The sequence below is a fragment of the Bubalus kerabau genome, chromosome 22 (genome assembly GCF_029407905.1).
Source record: "Bubalus kerabau isolate K-KA32 ecotype Philippines breed swamp buffalo chromosome 22, PCC_UOA_SB_1v2, whole genome shotgun sequence".
NCBI classification, from domain to species: domain Eukaryota; kingdom Metazoa; phylum Chordata; class Mammalia; order Artiodactyla; family Bovidae; genus Bubalus; species Bubalus kerabau.
This window is the reverse complement of record NC_073645.1, coordinates 44,365,633-44,383,147: the sequence shown is the minus strand read 5'-3', so window position 1 is coordinate 44,383,147 and position 17,515 is coordinate 44,365,633. Positions and strand designations below refer to the sequence as shown.

Sequence of the window (17,515 nt, the reverse complement as noted above, 5' to 3'; positions counted from 1 at the left end):
TACTGGAGTGGGGTGCCATTGCCTTCTCCACACAGGGTAACTTAGAAACCAATAAATGTCCACCAGGGCTGCCGACCAAGAGGGGCACATAGGCTGCCCTCCAACTCGGGGGCTGGAAGAAAAGCTCCATGGGGCAGGGACACTGGCTGCCGCACTCTTGGAGTGGGGCTCACCTTGTCTCCCCCATTTCCGACTGAGTGACTAACACTTTCAATTCTCTGCTTGGGGGGGATGGAGGGGGCTGTCCTGAGCACGGGAGGATGTTCAGCAGCACCTCTGGCCTTTACCCGCTGAATACCAGTAGCCAGCCTCCCACCCCAGAGTTGTGACAACCCAAGACATCTCCAGACATTGCCGAATGTCCTCTGAGGAGCAAAATTGCTGCCTGGTCCCCTGTTGAAAAAGTACTGGGCTGTCATTGTTTATTCGCTAAATCGTGTCTGACTCTTGTGTGACCCCATGGATTGCAGCCCGCCAGGCTCTTCTGTCCATAGAGATTCTCCAGACAAGAATACTGGAGTGGGTTCCCATCTCCTCCTCCAGGGGATCTTCTCAACCCAAGGATCATACTCTTGGCTTCTGCAATGGCAGGCAGATTCTTTACCTCTGAGCCACCAGTGAAGCTGGGCCGTTAGTGCCTTATTATTACCCACCAGAAAGGCAACAGCATTACAGAAAAAAGCCCATATCCCCAGAGAGCAGACTTCTCATCAGCATTGCTTTCCTCAAGGGAATGGAGGTCATCAGAAAGCCCAAGCTCATGGGGATGAAATGGGCTTACAGTGTGAAGAGGGTTCTTTATGTGGTAGCATAAATAATTTAAAAAAAAAGAAGAAGAGACTTGGCTAGGAAGGCAGATGGAGGATCCAGAGATACCCAGCCAAGTGAGACAGGAGAGGCTGTGGGTAAATGGGGCTCCTAGGCTGCACTCCTGCGTTAGCACAGAGCTGCAGAGAAGGGAGCCATGCTCGGGGTGATCCCTCCAAACCCTAAGTCCCAGTGCCGGACAGGACCTGGGGTTCACCAGCCCCACCTCCTATACTTCTTGGCTTTGTTATTATTTTAACTGTGTGACCTTGGGCACCTGTTTCCTCTTCTGTTACTATTATTGTTATTCACCAGCTTTATGATGTTGTTCGGTGCTGGGAGTCAAGAACCTGGGTTTTCATCTCAAATCTTGGGTCACCCTAGGTGACAGTCTGGCTCTGCTGGATTAGAAGGAACTTTCCCCCAAGACAAGATTTCAGAGAAAGGGCAGAACTGCAGATAAAGTGTGTTCCCCGCCCCCCACTTCTGCTTTCAGGCTGGCAATGCAGGGCTGACAACACAACCCATCTGGAACTCTTTCTCCCGAGTCTGGAGACAGCCTCACAGTACTTCTCACCCCCATCCCACCCCACCATCAACCAGAATTGAAAGGTAAAAAGAAATCAATGAGCCTCCACTGGAGAGGGAGGCTGGCTCTGACCTCAGATGGCCATGCCTGGGGTGGGGTTTATCCATAAAAGCTCCACCAGGGAGCTGACTGTCCAGGCCCCTCGTGGAGCTCAGTGGGACTTTCCCAGCTGGACAGACCCAGTCTGACTCCTCATCCTACTGCAGATAAGTCCTCCTGGGTGAATGCAGATGTGGACATCCAGGTCGTGACTGCTTAGAGCCCCGAGGGACCCAGAACAGCTGCCCCGGGCTGGATGAGCCTCTGCTTCGTCTTCCAATCCAAAGTCTACTTAGTAAACTCGGCAGGTCTATATTCATCACAGCCATTAGCATATGAAAATGTGTTTGCCAAGCTTGATTTCATTTGTTGTGCATTTGGGAAATAATTTTGATGGCACCTATTTACACGTTGGGAATTCCCAGGTGAAATGAAATGAAGCGAAAATCATGTCCAACTCTTTGCGATGGCATGGACTATACAGTCCATGGGATTCTCCAAGCCAGAATACTGGAATGAAGCCTTTCCCTTCTCCAAGGGATATTAGTGGTAAAGAGCCCGCCTGCCAATGCAGCCGTCATAAGAGGTGTGGGCTCCATCCTTGGGTCAGGAAGATCCCCTGGAGTAGGAAATGGCAACCCGCTCCAGGATTCTTGCCTGGAACATTCCATGGACAGAGGAGCCTGGCAGGCTGCAGTCCATGGGATTGGAGAGTTGGACACAACTGAAGCGATTTAGCACACGTTACACGTGGGACACTGTGCAGTCAGCAAGAACAGAAACTTCCAGACTAGTGACCTGGCCACTGGTTTCCTTCCACAGAGACCACATGATGCCTCTGAGATTAGCAACATTCTGAGGAGTTCACTGGTGACAGGAACTCACCTGCCTCTCTGCTTTGGATGGTCTTGTTCTTCAAATTCTCAGGGAAAATCTTCTGAATTTGTGAAATGCATAACCTCAAAAAAAAAAAAATACAAACAAAAAAAAATCAGGAGTTAACACTGACATTTTTCTTGATCTGCAACAAGTTATCATTCCAGTGTAAGCATCCCTAAAGCATTCCTGAACCAAACTTATCACCTCTCTCCTGTTGGGACAGTTTCCTCAGGTCCCCAGGGGTCTGCCAGTCCGACAAACTGTAAGCTCTGTCTGATGACCAGCTCAAATCACTCATTCCTGTTGTCAGTTTGTGAGCATCCTTACCACGGACATATGTGAGGTTGCATCTGGATGCTGAATGACACCTCTTTGGTTGAGTGTCTAAAACAAAGCCTAGCATATAGTAGGTGCTCAATAAATAACTGCTAGAGAAAGGAAGAGAGGGTTCTGCACATGTCTGGGAAATTAACTCAGCAATACTTCTGGTTAGGGTCATGCATGCCCCAATGTGTCCACCATCAAACTCAAAATCTTCCCAAGGGAGTTTCCCAGTAGCCTAGCAGCTAAGATTCTGCCGTGTTCCTGGGTTCAATCCCTTGTCAGGGAACAGATCCTGCAAGCTAAGCAGCATGGCCAAAAAGTGAAGAAGAATCCACTCTGAGCCAAACCCCAATCCTCTGCCAGGATATGGCACCACCTGCCTCCAGTTGCCCAAGCCAGTATCCTGAATGTTGTCTCACCTGATCATTTGCCCAGATCTAATGGGATGTCTTTTGAATTCATCCATATCTTCTTGGGTGAATCCTTGCCCTTGTTACTGTGACCTTCATCCAAGCCACCAGTATCTCCCCCCAGTCGCCACCAGGTGCCAGGCGTCCATCTGGTGCCCTCTGTTGCACACCGCACACTGCAGTCTGACCATATGAAACGCCACTCTGATCTTGCCTCTCTCCTGCTGAGAATCTTTGCTGTCTCCCCCATTGCTCCCAGGGGCAAGCCAGCCTCGGTACCGTGGCTAACCAGCTTCTGCCTGTCTCTGCAGCCTCATTTCCCTGCACTGCCTGCTCCAGCCCTTCTCAAGAGCCGGAACCCAGAGCTTCTTGCTTCCCATCTGTGGATGCATAGCTCCCTCACCTTCTCAGTGGACGAACGTCCACTCATCCTCCAGATAAGCTTAGTGTTTGTTTCCTCTGGGGAGGCTGGGTGGGAAGCCCTCCCCACCACCCGTCCCGTGATTTCCCCATTAAAACTCCTTCTGCAGGGTCTTCTAGTCACCTATTTCCCCACACGCCCTCTGGGTTAGGCTCCGCAGCCTTTAGAGACAAAGTCGGCGTTTATTTACTGCTGCAGCCCAGTACTCTTGCCTGGAAAATCCCATGGATGGAGGAGCCTGGTGGGCTGCAGTCCATGGGGTCGCTAAGAGTCGGACATGACTGAGCGACGTCACTTTCACTTTTCACTTTCATGCATTGGAGAAGGAAATGGCAACCCACTCCAGTGTTCTTGCCTGGAGAATCCCAGGGATGGTGGAGCCTGGTGGACTGCTGTCTATGGGGTTGTGCAGAGTCGGACATGACTGAAGCGACTTAGTAGCAGCAGCAGCCCAGGCACGGCCATCATGAATGTGCTCGATAGTATCAAGGATTGGGTGGTGACAAAGATAAGACTCTTTCCCCTCAACACTAGCTTCGTCCCACTGGGCAAGGACAGGCAGCAAAGCTGGAGCCACACATTCACAGTCATTCCAAGACATCCAACCAGCCAAGGGACACTCGCCACAGTCCAGCCAGGGTCACCTTTGCCATGCTGTTTTCCAGTGATGCCGGAAATCTTGGTGGACCAGGGTGTCTGCAGGAGGGCTTGGGTGGGGGAGCCTGTGTCCAGAATAATATTGACCAGATGCTGCCATTTCCAAGCAGAAATGATGATTGCAAGTGACTCAGCCTCAGGAAGGCAGTGGGAGCTGGACTTGTTTATCCCACAGGAGCAGGGAGACTGACCCAAGCCAGACTCCAAGCCCCTAGTGGCTTGGGTCACACATCTGGCAATAGCTGGCTAAGGTCAGGAGTTCAGCCTGTGATCTCAAAATGGAGCAACAGATTTTGGAAATGATGGGGCAATGGCCATGCACTCAACTATCCTCAACAAACATCCGAGTCATCGGTTGAACCAGGAGACGCCAGGCAACAGAAGTAATCCCACTGCCTTTTCCTTGGCTGCTTGCCAAGATAGATCGTTTATCCCGCAGGCTCTGCAGCTCCTGAAGTTGAGGCTCATTTCAGGCTCATCGGAAAAGCTGATGGAACACATGGCATCTGTGAGTTGTCCTCTTCACTCTGTGGGACTAAGTGGCCTGGGATGAAGTAGGATGTTGGGAACATGCTGTAAGTCTGGGACTCACTCCCAAAATGGAGAAACGAAGAAGAAAAGGTGGGGGGACACTTTCCTGGCAGTCCAGCGGTTAAGACTTTGATTTCCAATACTGGGAGTGTGGATTCGATCCCTGGTCAGGGAGCTCAGATCCTACATGCCTTGGGGCCAAAAACCCAAAACATAAAACAGAAGCAATATTGTAACAAATTCAATGAAGTGAAGTGAAAGTCACTAAGTTGTGTTGGACTCTTTTGCTACCACATGGACTGTAGCCTGCCAGGCTCCTCTGTCCACCGGGATTCTCCAGGCAAGAATATTGGAGTGGGTTGCCATGCCCTCCTCCAGGGGATCTTCCCAATCCAGGGATCGAGCCCAGGTCTTCCGCATTGCAGGCAGATTCTTTACCAACTGAGCCACCAGGGAAGCCCAAGAATACTGGAGTGAGTGGGTAGCCTACCCTTTCTCCAGGGGATCTTCCTGACCCAGGGATCAAACCAGGGTCTCCTGCATTGCAGGCAGATTCTTTGCCAACTGAGCTACCAGGGAAGCTCTAACAAATTCAATAAAAGACTAAAAAGAGAGAGAGAAGAAAAGAGGAAAGTCTATTAAGTTTCTCAAAGATAAAAAGACTTCCTGCAGCAGACCACCCAAAGGGCTTCTGACTTGATACCTTTGACATGCAAAAATGAAGGGGAGTGAGTGTTAGTAGCTCAGTCGAGTTCAACTCTCTGTGACCCCATGGACTGTAGCCTGCCAGGCTCCTCTGTCCTTGGAATTCTCCAGGCAAGAATACTGGAGTGGGTTGCCATTTCCTTCTCCAGGGGATCTTCAACATGCAAAACTCCAATTTAATTTTCTGGGAAGAGTCATGCAGACCTTGGACCCACCTCTGGGACTCAGTGCTTCCCTTCCTAAGAGGGAAATGGGGACCACGTGGTGGTCGCTAGGGGCATAAAAAGGCTGATTCTTGGTACACTTGGCGCTGAGCACTCAGTTCTCCTATCAGTGCTACCCCACAGATCATGGTCTCTGGTCCACCTCTCCCAGAACTGCTCTCTGATAAAAACCGATGGGTCCCTTTATATCCTTGGCTCTTAGACTGGCCTCTTCGCACTCTCAGAGTGGACTCGGCACTGAGATCAGAATGGGAGGAGACATGAGGTAGGATCACCTTTTCCCAGTGTCCAAGCCCCCTAAGCCTCCGGGGAGAGGTCCTTCCTCAGCCGTACTTCTTCATCCTGGATCTCTGGGTTCAGATGTTAGCTGTGTCCATATATGCCAAAGAACCCCAGGAACACTGCATGACACGTGTTAATTGGGTGTTTATTTCCCAGACTCCGTTCTAAACTCTCAATGAATTATGTTGCATAAATTCCCACGACAACCCTGTAAGAGAGCATCCCCAATTTGCAAATAAAGAAACTAAGACACAAAGAGGTTAGGCTGTTGGCAAGGAGCCTCATCTCTCAGGTTCCTTCTCCCCGCAGTCCACACCCCTGTCCCAGTGGAAGGAAGCATGACGAAGACCCAGAAGAGACAGAGAGATGGAGTTGTTGGCATCTCTGAGTGCTGGAGCCAAAAGCTCATTGTATCACAGAAACCCACAGACACAACCACAAGTACTGGCCAGCTGGGCAGAACCCAGGGCATTGATCTATGAGAGGCACAATTACATTTCTGAAATAAATGCAAAGCTGGGAGCTAAGTTAACTCAGCTTTCCACTGCCAGTGATCTGCTTTACAGAACTAGCGAAATACGGATCGATCCAGCGCCTGTCAAAGTCAACAGCGCCCCCAAGTGGGAGAAGCAACAATAACAGCATCGGACAATAACAGCATCGGCGCCGAAAACAGGCTTGCTGGTGGGGGCGGCCCGAGGGCTAGCGGGCAAGTGCCCAAGGACGTGTGTGTCGTGAGTACCGTTCAGGACTCCACCCTCCCCGTATCGATCCTGTTAGCTGACAAGTCTGAACGTGCAGAAGGGTTACCAGAATAAGTCCTTTATTTTATTACCTAAATTAAACAAAATCTTTGTTAGGCTCTCCAAGTTTATGTTTCCCACGACCACATGGAATAAATCCCCACTGCGGAAATAAAGAAGGTGCAATTTTGTGTGGAATAAATCCCCCCTGCGGAAATAAAGAAGGTGAAATTTTGTGTTTGTTAAAGAAAAGCAGTTCCTCCCACACTGTAGTGGACTGCATCCATGGCCCCAAATACACAGCCTTTTCCTGCAGGAACTCCAAAGTGTCTTTCCTGCCCCTTGACTTTGATTTTGATCGTGTGACTTGCCTTGGCTGATGGGATGTTAGCGGACATGAGGTGGCTGAAGGTTTGAACAGCACAGGTGCAGCTGGGCTTGCCCTCTTACCCTCTGCTGTCACCACGACAAGGACATGCCCAGGCTAGTTGACTGTCTCAGGAAGACGACAAGGGGCTAATGGAGCAGATGAAATTCGCAGTTGAGCTGAGTCTATGTGGACTGAGCACCTAGGTGCTCTAGGCCTAGGTGATCGCCTAGGTGGGACACCAGTCATTGGCTGATAGCACAGGGCTGACATTCCCCCAAATCGAGTGGCCAGGATTAGTACTTAAAACTGCTGCTCAGGCTATAAAGATACATCTCTATTCACTGAGCATCTAACCATTTGCCAGAAACAACACTGACCATTTTCAGTATACCATCTGATTTAATCCTCCAGGTTGCTCTTCAAGTGTGTGCTGGTTGTTCAGTTGTGTCTGACTCTTTGTGACCCCATGGATTGTGGCCCTCCAGGGTCCTCTGTCCAGGGAATTCTCCAGGCAAGAATACTGGAGTGGGTGGCCATTCCCTTCTCTAGGAGATCTTTCCGACCCAGGGATCGAACTCATGTCTCCTGCATTGCAGGCGGATTCTTTACCATCTGAGCCACTGGGGAAGCCTTAAATCTACAACTCTTCCAGGGAAATGATATTATCACCATTTCACAGATGAGGAAACTGAAGCTCAAGGAGGTTAAGCCGCTGGCTGAAGGTCACAGAAACAGTGAACGGAGGAGAAGGAACTTCCACCCTGTCAAATAAGACTGCTGTGGTGATGGTCGTGGGGAAGAGCCCGCCCGCCAGCGCAGGAGACATAGGTGTGCATTCAGTGCCTGGGCCGGGAAGGCCCCTGGAGGCGGGCAGGGCAGCCCACTCCAGTATTCTTGTCTGGAGAATCCCACAGACAGGGGAGCCTGGCGGGCTACAGTCCATAGCGTTGCCAAGAGCTGGACACAACTGAAGCAGCTTAGCATAGCACCATAGTCCTAAAGCCCAGCACCAATGGCCATCACCCCAAGGCCACCACTCCCAGCTTAGCTCAGCGATTTCGCAAACCGAGTCCCAAAGACCTCTGCCCCTGTGGCCCAGTCACCCTCCTCAGGTTTCTGGATCAGTTTGCCTATATTCTCAGGCCCAGCTCAAGCTCCTGGCCCTGGCACTAAGGAACACAACAAACTTTGGCAAAAATCCTAAGATTTCTTCAGGGCTCTAACCAAACAAAATATAAAATAAATTCAAAATTGTTTAAGGCCATGAGTAGCCAGTGCCAAAAATAGCAACTCATAGCATTCAACTTTTTTTTTTTTTTAAGCTGGGATCATCCGAGAATTTGGAGACCAAATCCAGATGGGTTTCGGTTTATTCACGTGTGCAGTACTATCATCTGTGGGGTGGGGGGCAACAGAGAGAGGCTGGCTGGTGGGTCTAGAAAAAGAAGACGTGGCTACTTGCTCAGCAAACGTGGAACCAGGAGCTCTTCTGCACCAGGTGCTGCCCAGGCACAGCCCACGCTCAGGTAGATCAGACTGAGTGCTCACAAGGCAGATGCCGCCGGTCCAAGGAAGTAGCGGCAGCCAGGCAGTTCCAAAGGGCCAAGGAAATGAAGTGTTCCTTTGGCAAAGGGGTCCAGCTCTGCTTCCCCAGGAGAGGCAGGAAAGAACTTGTAACCTGGAGAAGTGATGCTCCAAGCCGTCTGCTTAGAACACTCTGGGAGGGACCAGGGAGCCTGCTTCTCCCCCTGCTGGACATGCATGTTCCTGGGGATGGGAGTTCAAACTCTGATCGGGGCCATCTCGCTGTGTTTGTCAACAATCCAACTGATAAACTGAGAATCCTCTTAGGATCCAAAGTTTGCAGTACAAAGGAAAATCTGGGGGAAAAAAATTCTCCGTTTCTCTGAAGTTTTATCACCACCCACAGACGTTCTCAAAGGAAGTTGTCACCCTGACCCTGTCCATCCTTAAGGGCTGGTCCCAAAGGCAGCCTTTTTGCAAATACACAGGACAACCCACCTGCCCAACCAGTGTGGCCCAAGTACTGGGCACTTCCCAGAAGGGCAGTTCACCCTGCCGTCGGCCTTTGAGCTTCCTACCTGTCTGGGTTCTTCAGAACTTCATCAAAGTCTATGCTGGCAGCCTTGCACATCTGGGAGAGCCCCAGCAGGTCTCCCGAGAAAGGCTGTCTGGGGAAACGCCACCGATTGGTTGAGCCAGCAATTCGGCGTTCCAGCCGGGGTTTCTGCTGCTTAGGAAGCAAAGAAAGAGAGAACGTCTTTTTTTTTCAACCTCTCATAAATACCAGATTTTCCAAACTGTACAGCAGAAAGGAAGTTTAAGACAAATTTTAAAGAGCTGGTTAATTTTCAAAGTTGGCCAATATTTCTCCAGAGTCACGTTCTCAAGGCAAATCTATTGCATTTAGGAAACAAAAGACTTTAAGCCACAAAGTAATCTGGAATTTAGCATCTGGGTCAGGAGGTGCCAGGGAGAAAGATACCAAACTTAGGAGATCTGGGGCAGAGACTTTTTGTTTTTTTAATTGCACTAAAATACACAAAACGTCTATTTTTTTTTTTTTTTTAATGCTGAAGCTCCAATACTTTGGCCACCTGATGCAAAGAACTGACTCACTGGAAAAGACCCTGACGCTGGGAAAGATTGAAGGCCATTTCTCTGGACTTTTATCACCACCCACAGACGTTCTCAAAGGAAGAAGAAGGGGACGACAGAGGATGAGATGGTTGGATGGCATTACCAACTTGATGGACATGAGTTTGAGCAAACTTCGGGAGTTGGTGATGGGCAGGAAAGACTGGTATGCTGAAGTCCATGGGGTCGAAAAGAGTCAGACATGACTGAGCGACTGAACTGAACTGAACTGAACTGTGACTCACCTGGTAAAGAATCTGCCTGCAATGCGGGAGACCTGGTTTTGATCCCTGGTTGGGAAGATCCCTGGAGAAGGAAAAGGCTACCCACTCCAGTATTCTGGCCTAGAGAATTCCATGGACATCCATGGGGTCGCAAAGAGTTGGACACGACTGAGCGACTTTCACTCACAACCATGACAACTATGCATTCAGACGATGCAGAACGTTGTCATTACTGCAGAAGCAGGCTTTCTGCTTATCGAGTCATCCCCTAATTCCCCCCTCTCCCACTCCCTGGAAACCACTCATCTGCATTCTGTCTCTATGGATTTCTTGAAATTTTATATAAATGGAATCCTATAATAGTGGCCTTTTATGTCTGGTTTTTTCCCTCGGCATGTTTCAAGGTTCAGCCATGTGCCAGAATTTCACTCCTTTTGACACTCCATTGTGTGGACAGACCACCGTTTGTTTATCCATTCATCGGCTGCTAGAAGGATACTTGGATTGTTATAACCTTCTGGCCACTGACAATAGTGCTGTGAACATTCATGTATGCGTTTCTGTTTGAACACCTGTTTTCAGTTCTTTGGGTATCACCCCAGGACCGGAACAGCTGTGTCACTGGACAGAGACTTTTCCTTAGACATCTTCTTGAGGGTCTAGGATTCAGCAATTTCCTTAAGGAAGCCGTCCAATAATGCATGGATGTAAAACCTCAGGTGTGGTGGCTCAAGGAAACTTATCCAGGACAACTGCACCACGAGAGACCCATAGGAATGGGTGAAATTGATTCTAAGCCACACCAGGTACCAGCAAGGTGGTGGGGAGGCAACGGACCGCGGAACGGAGGATCTGAGTTCAAGTCTTGTTTCTGCCATGAACTAGTTGTGTGACCTTGGGCAAAGCATTTGCTCTTTTCATCCTCTTAGGCCTCATAGGTTAAATGGGAATAATGCCAATGATAATGAGGATGAAGGTGAGTATGAACCATGAGGATGAGGATGCTGTTAAAATGATAAAAGTTTGGGAATTCTGCTTTAGTATAGAGCCTGGATGGAGAAGGCAATGGCACCCCACTCCAGTACTCTTGGCTGGAAAATCCCATGGACAGAGGAACCTGGTAGGCTGCAGTCCACGGGGTCGCTAAGAGTTGGACACAACTGAGCGACTTCATTTTCACTTTTCACTTTCATGCATTGGAGAAGGAAATGGCAACCCACTCCAGTGTTCTTGCCTGGAGAATCCCAGGGACGGGGGACCTTGGTGGGCTGTCATCTCTGGGGTCGCACAGAGTCGGACATGACTGAATCGACTTAGCAGCATAGAGCCTGGAATATGGTGGGTGGTTGTGGAGTCTGAATCTAGATACAGACTGAAGTGTGAACAGTGGTCTCTGACAGTGGGGCTCCAAACACATGCCTCCCCGACCCCCGCCGCCAGCAGAGTCAGCCAATAAAGCCTGAGGTCCCTGGGGGTGTGGGAACATCCCCTTGTGGGAACCCAGTGGCACACCTGTCACCCGGCACTTCTGTTCCTCACCATCGCCTGCCCTCCTGTGAAACTGAGCTGCTTACCGGATTCAGCATTTTCATGAAGGATCCCGGAGATTGCACAAAAGAGAAGCACCTGGAAGATGAAAGAGGTAAATTTTAAATTTTCAAAAAACTTCCAAAGGGTGTTTTCAAAACATTATGGAGGAGATTGGCTCAAAGAATCTTTATTTTGCCACAAAAGGAATGAGTAAGCCTCAAATGTGAGTGAGTGATCAAATCAAGTGAAAATCTAATTTTTGAAGGTACATTAGTAGAAAGATGATTCTCTGCTATTGTGCTGGGAAAGTGGCTCAGATAAAGCAAACTAGGAGCTAATCCACAATTTTCCACTCTTTACCCAGGTGATGGGAACCAATGGAGACCTATATGTGGACTGATCATGTAACCTGTCATTCAGATCAGGGCACTAAAAAGGGTGATATTAACAGTTACGTCTGGACAGTATATGTTGGCCAGCACTGTCCTGGAGCATTAGACTGGAAATAAAGTGCACACTGGGGGGAAGGATAGTGGGGAAGAGATAGGGAGTTTGGGAAGATCACATACACACTGGTATAATTAAAATGGATAACCAGCAAGGACCTACTGTTTAACCCAGGGAACTCTACTCAACCCTATTTGGCAGCCTGGATGGGAGTAGGGTTGGGGAAGAATGGATACATGTATCTGTATGGCCAAGTCCCTTCCCTGTTTATCTGAAACTATCACAACATTGTTAATCAGCAATACAAAATAAAGCATCTTTTTAAAAAGAAATAAAATGCACAGTGAGTGTAATGTGCTTGAATCATCCCCAAACCACCACCCCAGTCCATGGAAAAACTGTCTTCCATGAAACTGGTCCTTAAGGCCAAAAACGCTGGGGACCGCCGCCTTAATGGGTTTTGAGGGTCAGTTCCTGGGTCACTCTAATCGGCAGGAGCTACCTGCGAGGGTGCCTGAGCTCTCAGACCCCTCCTGCCTCCCAGCCCAGACCCCCCGAAGCCCTCCTCTGCCAGCTGACCACATGGAACTGAGTCCAAGCAGTGCCCATCACTCGGGATGTCCTCTGTCTCCAACACAGATGGAAGTACCAGCAGTACCTGCTGTCCTGAGGCTCCTTGGCCCCCGAGGGTGTGCTGACGGAGGAGCTAGCGGAGCGGAGGCACTCTTGTTACGTCGGTCTCTGAACGACAGGACAGCTGATGGCCCTTCACCTTCTGGGGCTGAATGCTTGGAGTGCTCATGACACGCGGGGCTCACTGTTTTCTTCCTGAGGGCAAGGAGCTTTGGCAGGGGAGCCGGCCTTTGGTTTCCTCGGGTCTTTGTGGGCACCATGGCAACATCAAGGAAGGTTCTGAGCACTTCCTGTTCTCGGCTCAGTCCTCTTGCAGGCTGGGGGGCTGTGGGAGGGATGCAGTCTTACAGAGACCAACTGGGGTGCCACCGACCTCCACCTCAATCGCCCTCCTTAGGCGTGCAATGTCATTACTGTTTCTATGTAGTGCCAGGCTTCTTACAGTGCCTGGGGGAACACAATACTTTAAAAGGGGCCCACAGTAAGAACCAACCCCCAAATCCTCAGGCCTCATCTGTAACATAAGATTAGACTAAATGGTAACGATGACCCTGTAAGCGAGACAGCAAAAGAGGCACAGATGTAAAGAACAGACTTTTGGACTCTGTGGGAGAAGGTGAGGGTAGGATGATTCGAAAGAATAGCATTGAAACATGTATATTATCATATGTGAAACAGATCGCCAGTCCAGGTTCGATGCATGAGACAGGGTGCTCAGGGCTGGTGCACTGGGATGACCCTGAGGGATGGGATGGGGAGGGAGACGGGAGGGGGGTTCAGGATGGGGAACACATGTACAGCCATGGCTGATTCACGTCAATGTATGGCAAAACCACTATAATATTGCAAAGTAATCAGCCTCCAATTAAAATTTCAAAAAAAAGATTAGACTAGAAGGTTCTCATATTGCTCCCAGCCTTGACACTCTGGGGAGCTCCTTTCCTAGCTCTAGTATCCAGAAATGCTGACAGAAATATTTAAACAAAAATTGGAGAGTTTTATATTATTCAACAGAGAAGGCAATGGCAACCCACTCCAGTACTCTTGCCTAGAAAATCCCATGTACAGAGGAGCCTGGTGGGCTGCAGTCCATGGGTCGCCAAGAGTCAGACACGACTGAGTGACTTCACTTTCACTTTTCACTTTCATGCATTGGAGAAGGAAATGGCAACCCACTCCAGTGTTCTTGCCTGGAGAAACCCAGGGATGGGGGAGCCTCATGGGTTGCCATCTATGGGGTCGCACAGAGTCGGACCCGACTGAAGTGACTTAGCAGCAGCATATTATTCAAAGCTGTGCCTATGACTTACTTTGCTGGTAGATGTTTAATCTGCTCTCTGAGAACTGTCTAAAAGTCGGGGACAAGGCTGAGACCCTTTCATTGCAGGGGTCAAAGTGGAATCTCACAGTGTTCTCGGTGCCTTGGTCTGTGAAGCCTGTGAGGCGGGGAGGTGGGACCCTCCTCTATCACACCTGTGAAGCCTCGCCCATCGAAGTCCTGGACCTCCACCCCAGGGCTCATTGAAACGCCAACAGTAAAAGGGGCCTGGAGTCGGTGCAGCTCATTAAGGCCTGAGGGTCTTCAAGCACAGCCTCTTCTAAGTCACATAAATTATACAGCAAGATAGGAGAGTAGCTACTCTGCTGCTGCTGCTGCTGCTGCTGCTGCTAAGTCGCTTCAGTTGTGTCCGACTCTGTGCGACCCCATAGATGGCAGCCCACCAGACTCCCCCGTCCCTGGGATTCTCCAGGCAAGAACACTGGAGTGGGCTGCCATTTCCTTCTCCAATGCATGAAAGCGAAAAGTGAAAGTGAAGTCACCCAGTCATGTCCGACTCTTCACGATCCCATGGACTATACAGCCCACCAGGCTCCTCCATCCATGGGATTTTCCAGGCAAGAGTACTGGAGTGGGGTGCCATTGCCTTCTCCAGTAGCTACTCTACCTACTGGTAACTGTGCCCTAGAAACTATAACACATTTGATCAAGGAGAGGCATCTCCAAATGTACTTCCCTCCTCGACCTCAGATCTGTGGTTCTACCCCCCTGAAACCTACTTCCTGCTGTGCAGTCGGTGACAGAGGAGTGTCCGCTGGGGGCTTACCTACCCCTGTGTCCCCCCAGAGCCCAGCACCAAACTCGGCCCCTGGAACATGCTCAACAAACATCTCAGCTTAGATAACTGGAGATACCAGTCCCTACCCACTGCTCTGTCTTTGCACATGGATGAGCACTGTGTGTGTGTGTGTGTGTGTGTGTGTGCATGCATTTCTCTGTGGGTCAAGGTTCCATCTCAGCAGAAGTTTGTCTGCATATAAGCAGATTCACTCCCTTGCTGTGGCTCCCTTTTATCCACCCAGCTTTCCCCAGTCACCTGTTCCTGAAGTGCAGGGCCCCATGTAAGATTTCAGTTTAAGTTTGAAAGATCTAGCAATCCCACTCACTCCTCTATGGGCCACACTCCCCGATGCTCTCAGGTACCACTTCTTAGGGCACAGAAAACAGGCCCTTGGGCGCCCTCTGGTGTCCACTCTAAGAAAGCATCCCAGGGTGGCTCACTTCTCTGTGCATTAACAGGAACCCTGGCCTTGGCTGTGTACATCATTTCCTCCAGTTCTAAGCTCAAGCATCCAGCTTAACAGCTCATTCTAAGCTGAACGTCCTCTTTACATTCATCTCTCCACAAATCTTGGGAGCTGAGTTACTAGCCAGAGTCAAAAACAACAAATACAAATAAATGGAAATGCCGCCCCAGCACGCTTCCCTAAGGGCTTCAGACAGCAACCGAACAACAAATGCTTCCCTAAAGCTCTTTTTCTGGTGGTGTCCAGTTGCTTGGATGTGTAGTGACCCAGCCCCATAGGCCCACACAAGTCAGAAATTCCAAGACTCCGGTGGTCCCAAGACCTCACTTCAGGGGCTCAGACACCAAACCTCACTGAGCACAGCTCTGAGCTACAACCACATTGTACCAAAATCTCCCGTGCCATAGTGACAGGATTCCAGTGTGATGTCCATTTTATTCTAGAACACTCCAGGGATGAGGAGCTCACTACCTTCCCAGAGGGTCCCAGATGGTCCATTTCAGCTACTCCATCTGGTGACTCATGTGGACAGGCAGTGGAATACATGGGAAGGAACACCTTATTTGGCTCTGGTTCCATCACTGGCTTCCCCGATGGCTCAGATGGTAAAGAATCTGCCTGCTATGTGGGGGACCTGGGTTCGATCCCCAGGTCAGGAAGATCCCCTGAAGAAGGGAATGGCAACCCACTCCAGTATTCTTGCCTAGAGAATTGCATGGACAGAGGAGCCTGGCAGGCTACAGTCTGCGGGATCACAATGAGCTGGACACGACTGTGTGACTCACACACACGCTAGCACTGACTAGTTGTGTGACCCTGGCCATGACTTTATCCTCCCTTGGTGGAAAGCATAGACGCAAAGCCTCTGGGGCCTGGCAGTTTGGAGCATCTGGGTCTCAGAGCCTGAGTGTTGGCTCTAAAGTCTCTGGTTGTAGAAGAATCAGGGCCCTGACACTGTGTGTGTGCAGTGGAAGGCCCCGTGGATATCGGGATCAGCTGGCTCCCAAGGTATGGGGAGCTGTCTGTGTACCGGGTCCAAGCCAAGGCTGGAGTCCTAGGCTAGCCAGTCCCAAGCCTGCTTACCCTGCTCACCTGGCCCTTCCCTCGGGAACCACGAAGAACGCTCTTGTGCAAGTTTCCCCCTTTCCCCTCTACCTCCTGATCGGCCCTAGTGCGTCTCCACCTGGTCCTGCTCCCCTCCTCCTGGAAGCTGTAACAGTGTTTTCAGTGGCAACTGTCTCCTCATCTGTTGGCCTCATCCTCCCTGAATAATAATAAAAGCTACATTTTAAAACATCGACCCGGGACCTGGGGCTTTAGGGAGGGCTCCTTGGAGGAAGTGACATTGAGCCTCAAGGGGGCAGGGATTGGCTGAGAGATACCGTGAGGAGGCAGGGGTGTTGCAGGTGGGGGAAACAGCACCTGCTGGACTGCAGTGGAGGAGAATGTCCATGTAGTCTGATGGCAGGAAAGGTGGGAACAGGGGCTGGGATGTCAGAAAGGGAGCAGGGTCCAGGTCTCCCAGGGCTTGGAGGGGCCGAAGAGTCTGGGTTTTGTCTAGTCCTGGTTTTTCCTGTGGTCATGTATGGATGTGAGAGTTGGACTGTGAAGAAGGCTGAGCGCTGAAGAATTGATGCTTTTGAACTGTGGTGTTGGAGAAGACTCTCGAGAGTCCCTTGGACTGCAAGGAGAGCCAACCAGTCCATTCTGAAGGAGATCAGCCCTGGGATTTCTTTGGAAGGAATGATGCTAAAGCTGAAACTCCAGTATTTTGGCCACCTCATGCGAAGAGTTGACTCATTGGAAAAGACTCTGATGCTGGGAGGGATTGGGGGCAGGAGGAGAAGGGGACGACAGAGGATGAGATGGCTGGATGGCATCAATGACTCGATGGACGTGAGTCTGGGTGAACTCTGGGAGGTGGTGATGGACAGGGAGGCCTGGCATGCTGCGATTCATGGGGTCGCAAAGAGTCAGACACGACTGAGCGACTGATCTGATCTGATCTGACCACTTTTGATCCCCAGGTTGTTTTTCCCAGCTCCTAATAATATAACCCAAGGCTTCCCAGTGGCTCAGTCATAAAGAATTCACCTGCAATGCAGGAGACGCGAGTTCAAACCCTGGGTGGGGAAGATCCCCTGGAAAAGGGGATGGCTACCCACTCCAGTATTCTTGCCTGGGAAATCCCATGGACAGAGGAGCCTGGCGATCTACAGTCCATGGGGTCACTAAAGATCGGACTAAACAACAAACTGTCCAAAAGACTGCCTTGTGAACTCTCCAGATTCTGCCGTTGCTATTTCAGGGAACCCAGAAGCCTGGTTGGGTGCCACCAGCCTGGGGAGGCGCCATGGGTCCACCGACTGCAGAGGGAAACACACAAGAGGCCAGAAGAGCAAAGCCACTCAGGTCAGCCCAACAGTGTGCACTTGGGGCAGCCCCACTGCCCTTCC

The 17,515-nt window shown here is 50.3% G+C and overlaps 1 protein-coding gene across 1 annotated transcript in view; it reads right to left on the bottom strand.

Annotated features, from left to right (window-relative positions):
- The window catches only part of BTBD16 (BTB domain containing 16), a 53,642-nt gene extending 42,187 nt beyond the window's left edge, over positions 1-11,455 (bottom strand). Inside the window, exons 1-3 of the mRNA XM_055560280.1 lie at positions 11,438-11,455; positions 9,084-9,232; positions 2,321-2,394 (exon numbers count right to left, since the gene is read on the bottom strand). Coding sequence (XP_055416255.1) covers positions 2,321-2,394; positions 9,084-9,232; positions 11,438-11,455 — 241 coding nt within the window. The remainder of the gene's footprint in view (positions 1-2,320; positions 2,395-9,083; positions 9,233-11,437) is intronic.
- Positions 11,456-17,515: the final 6,060 nt, after the last annotated feature.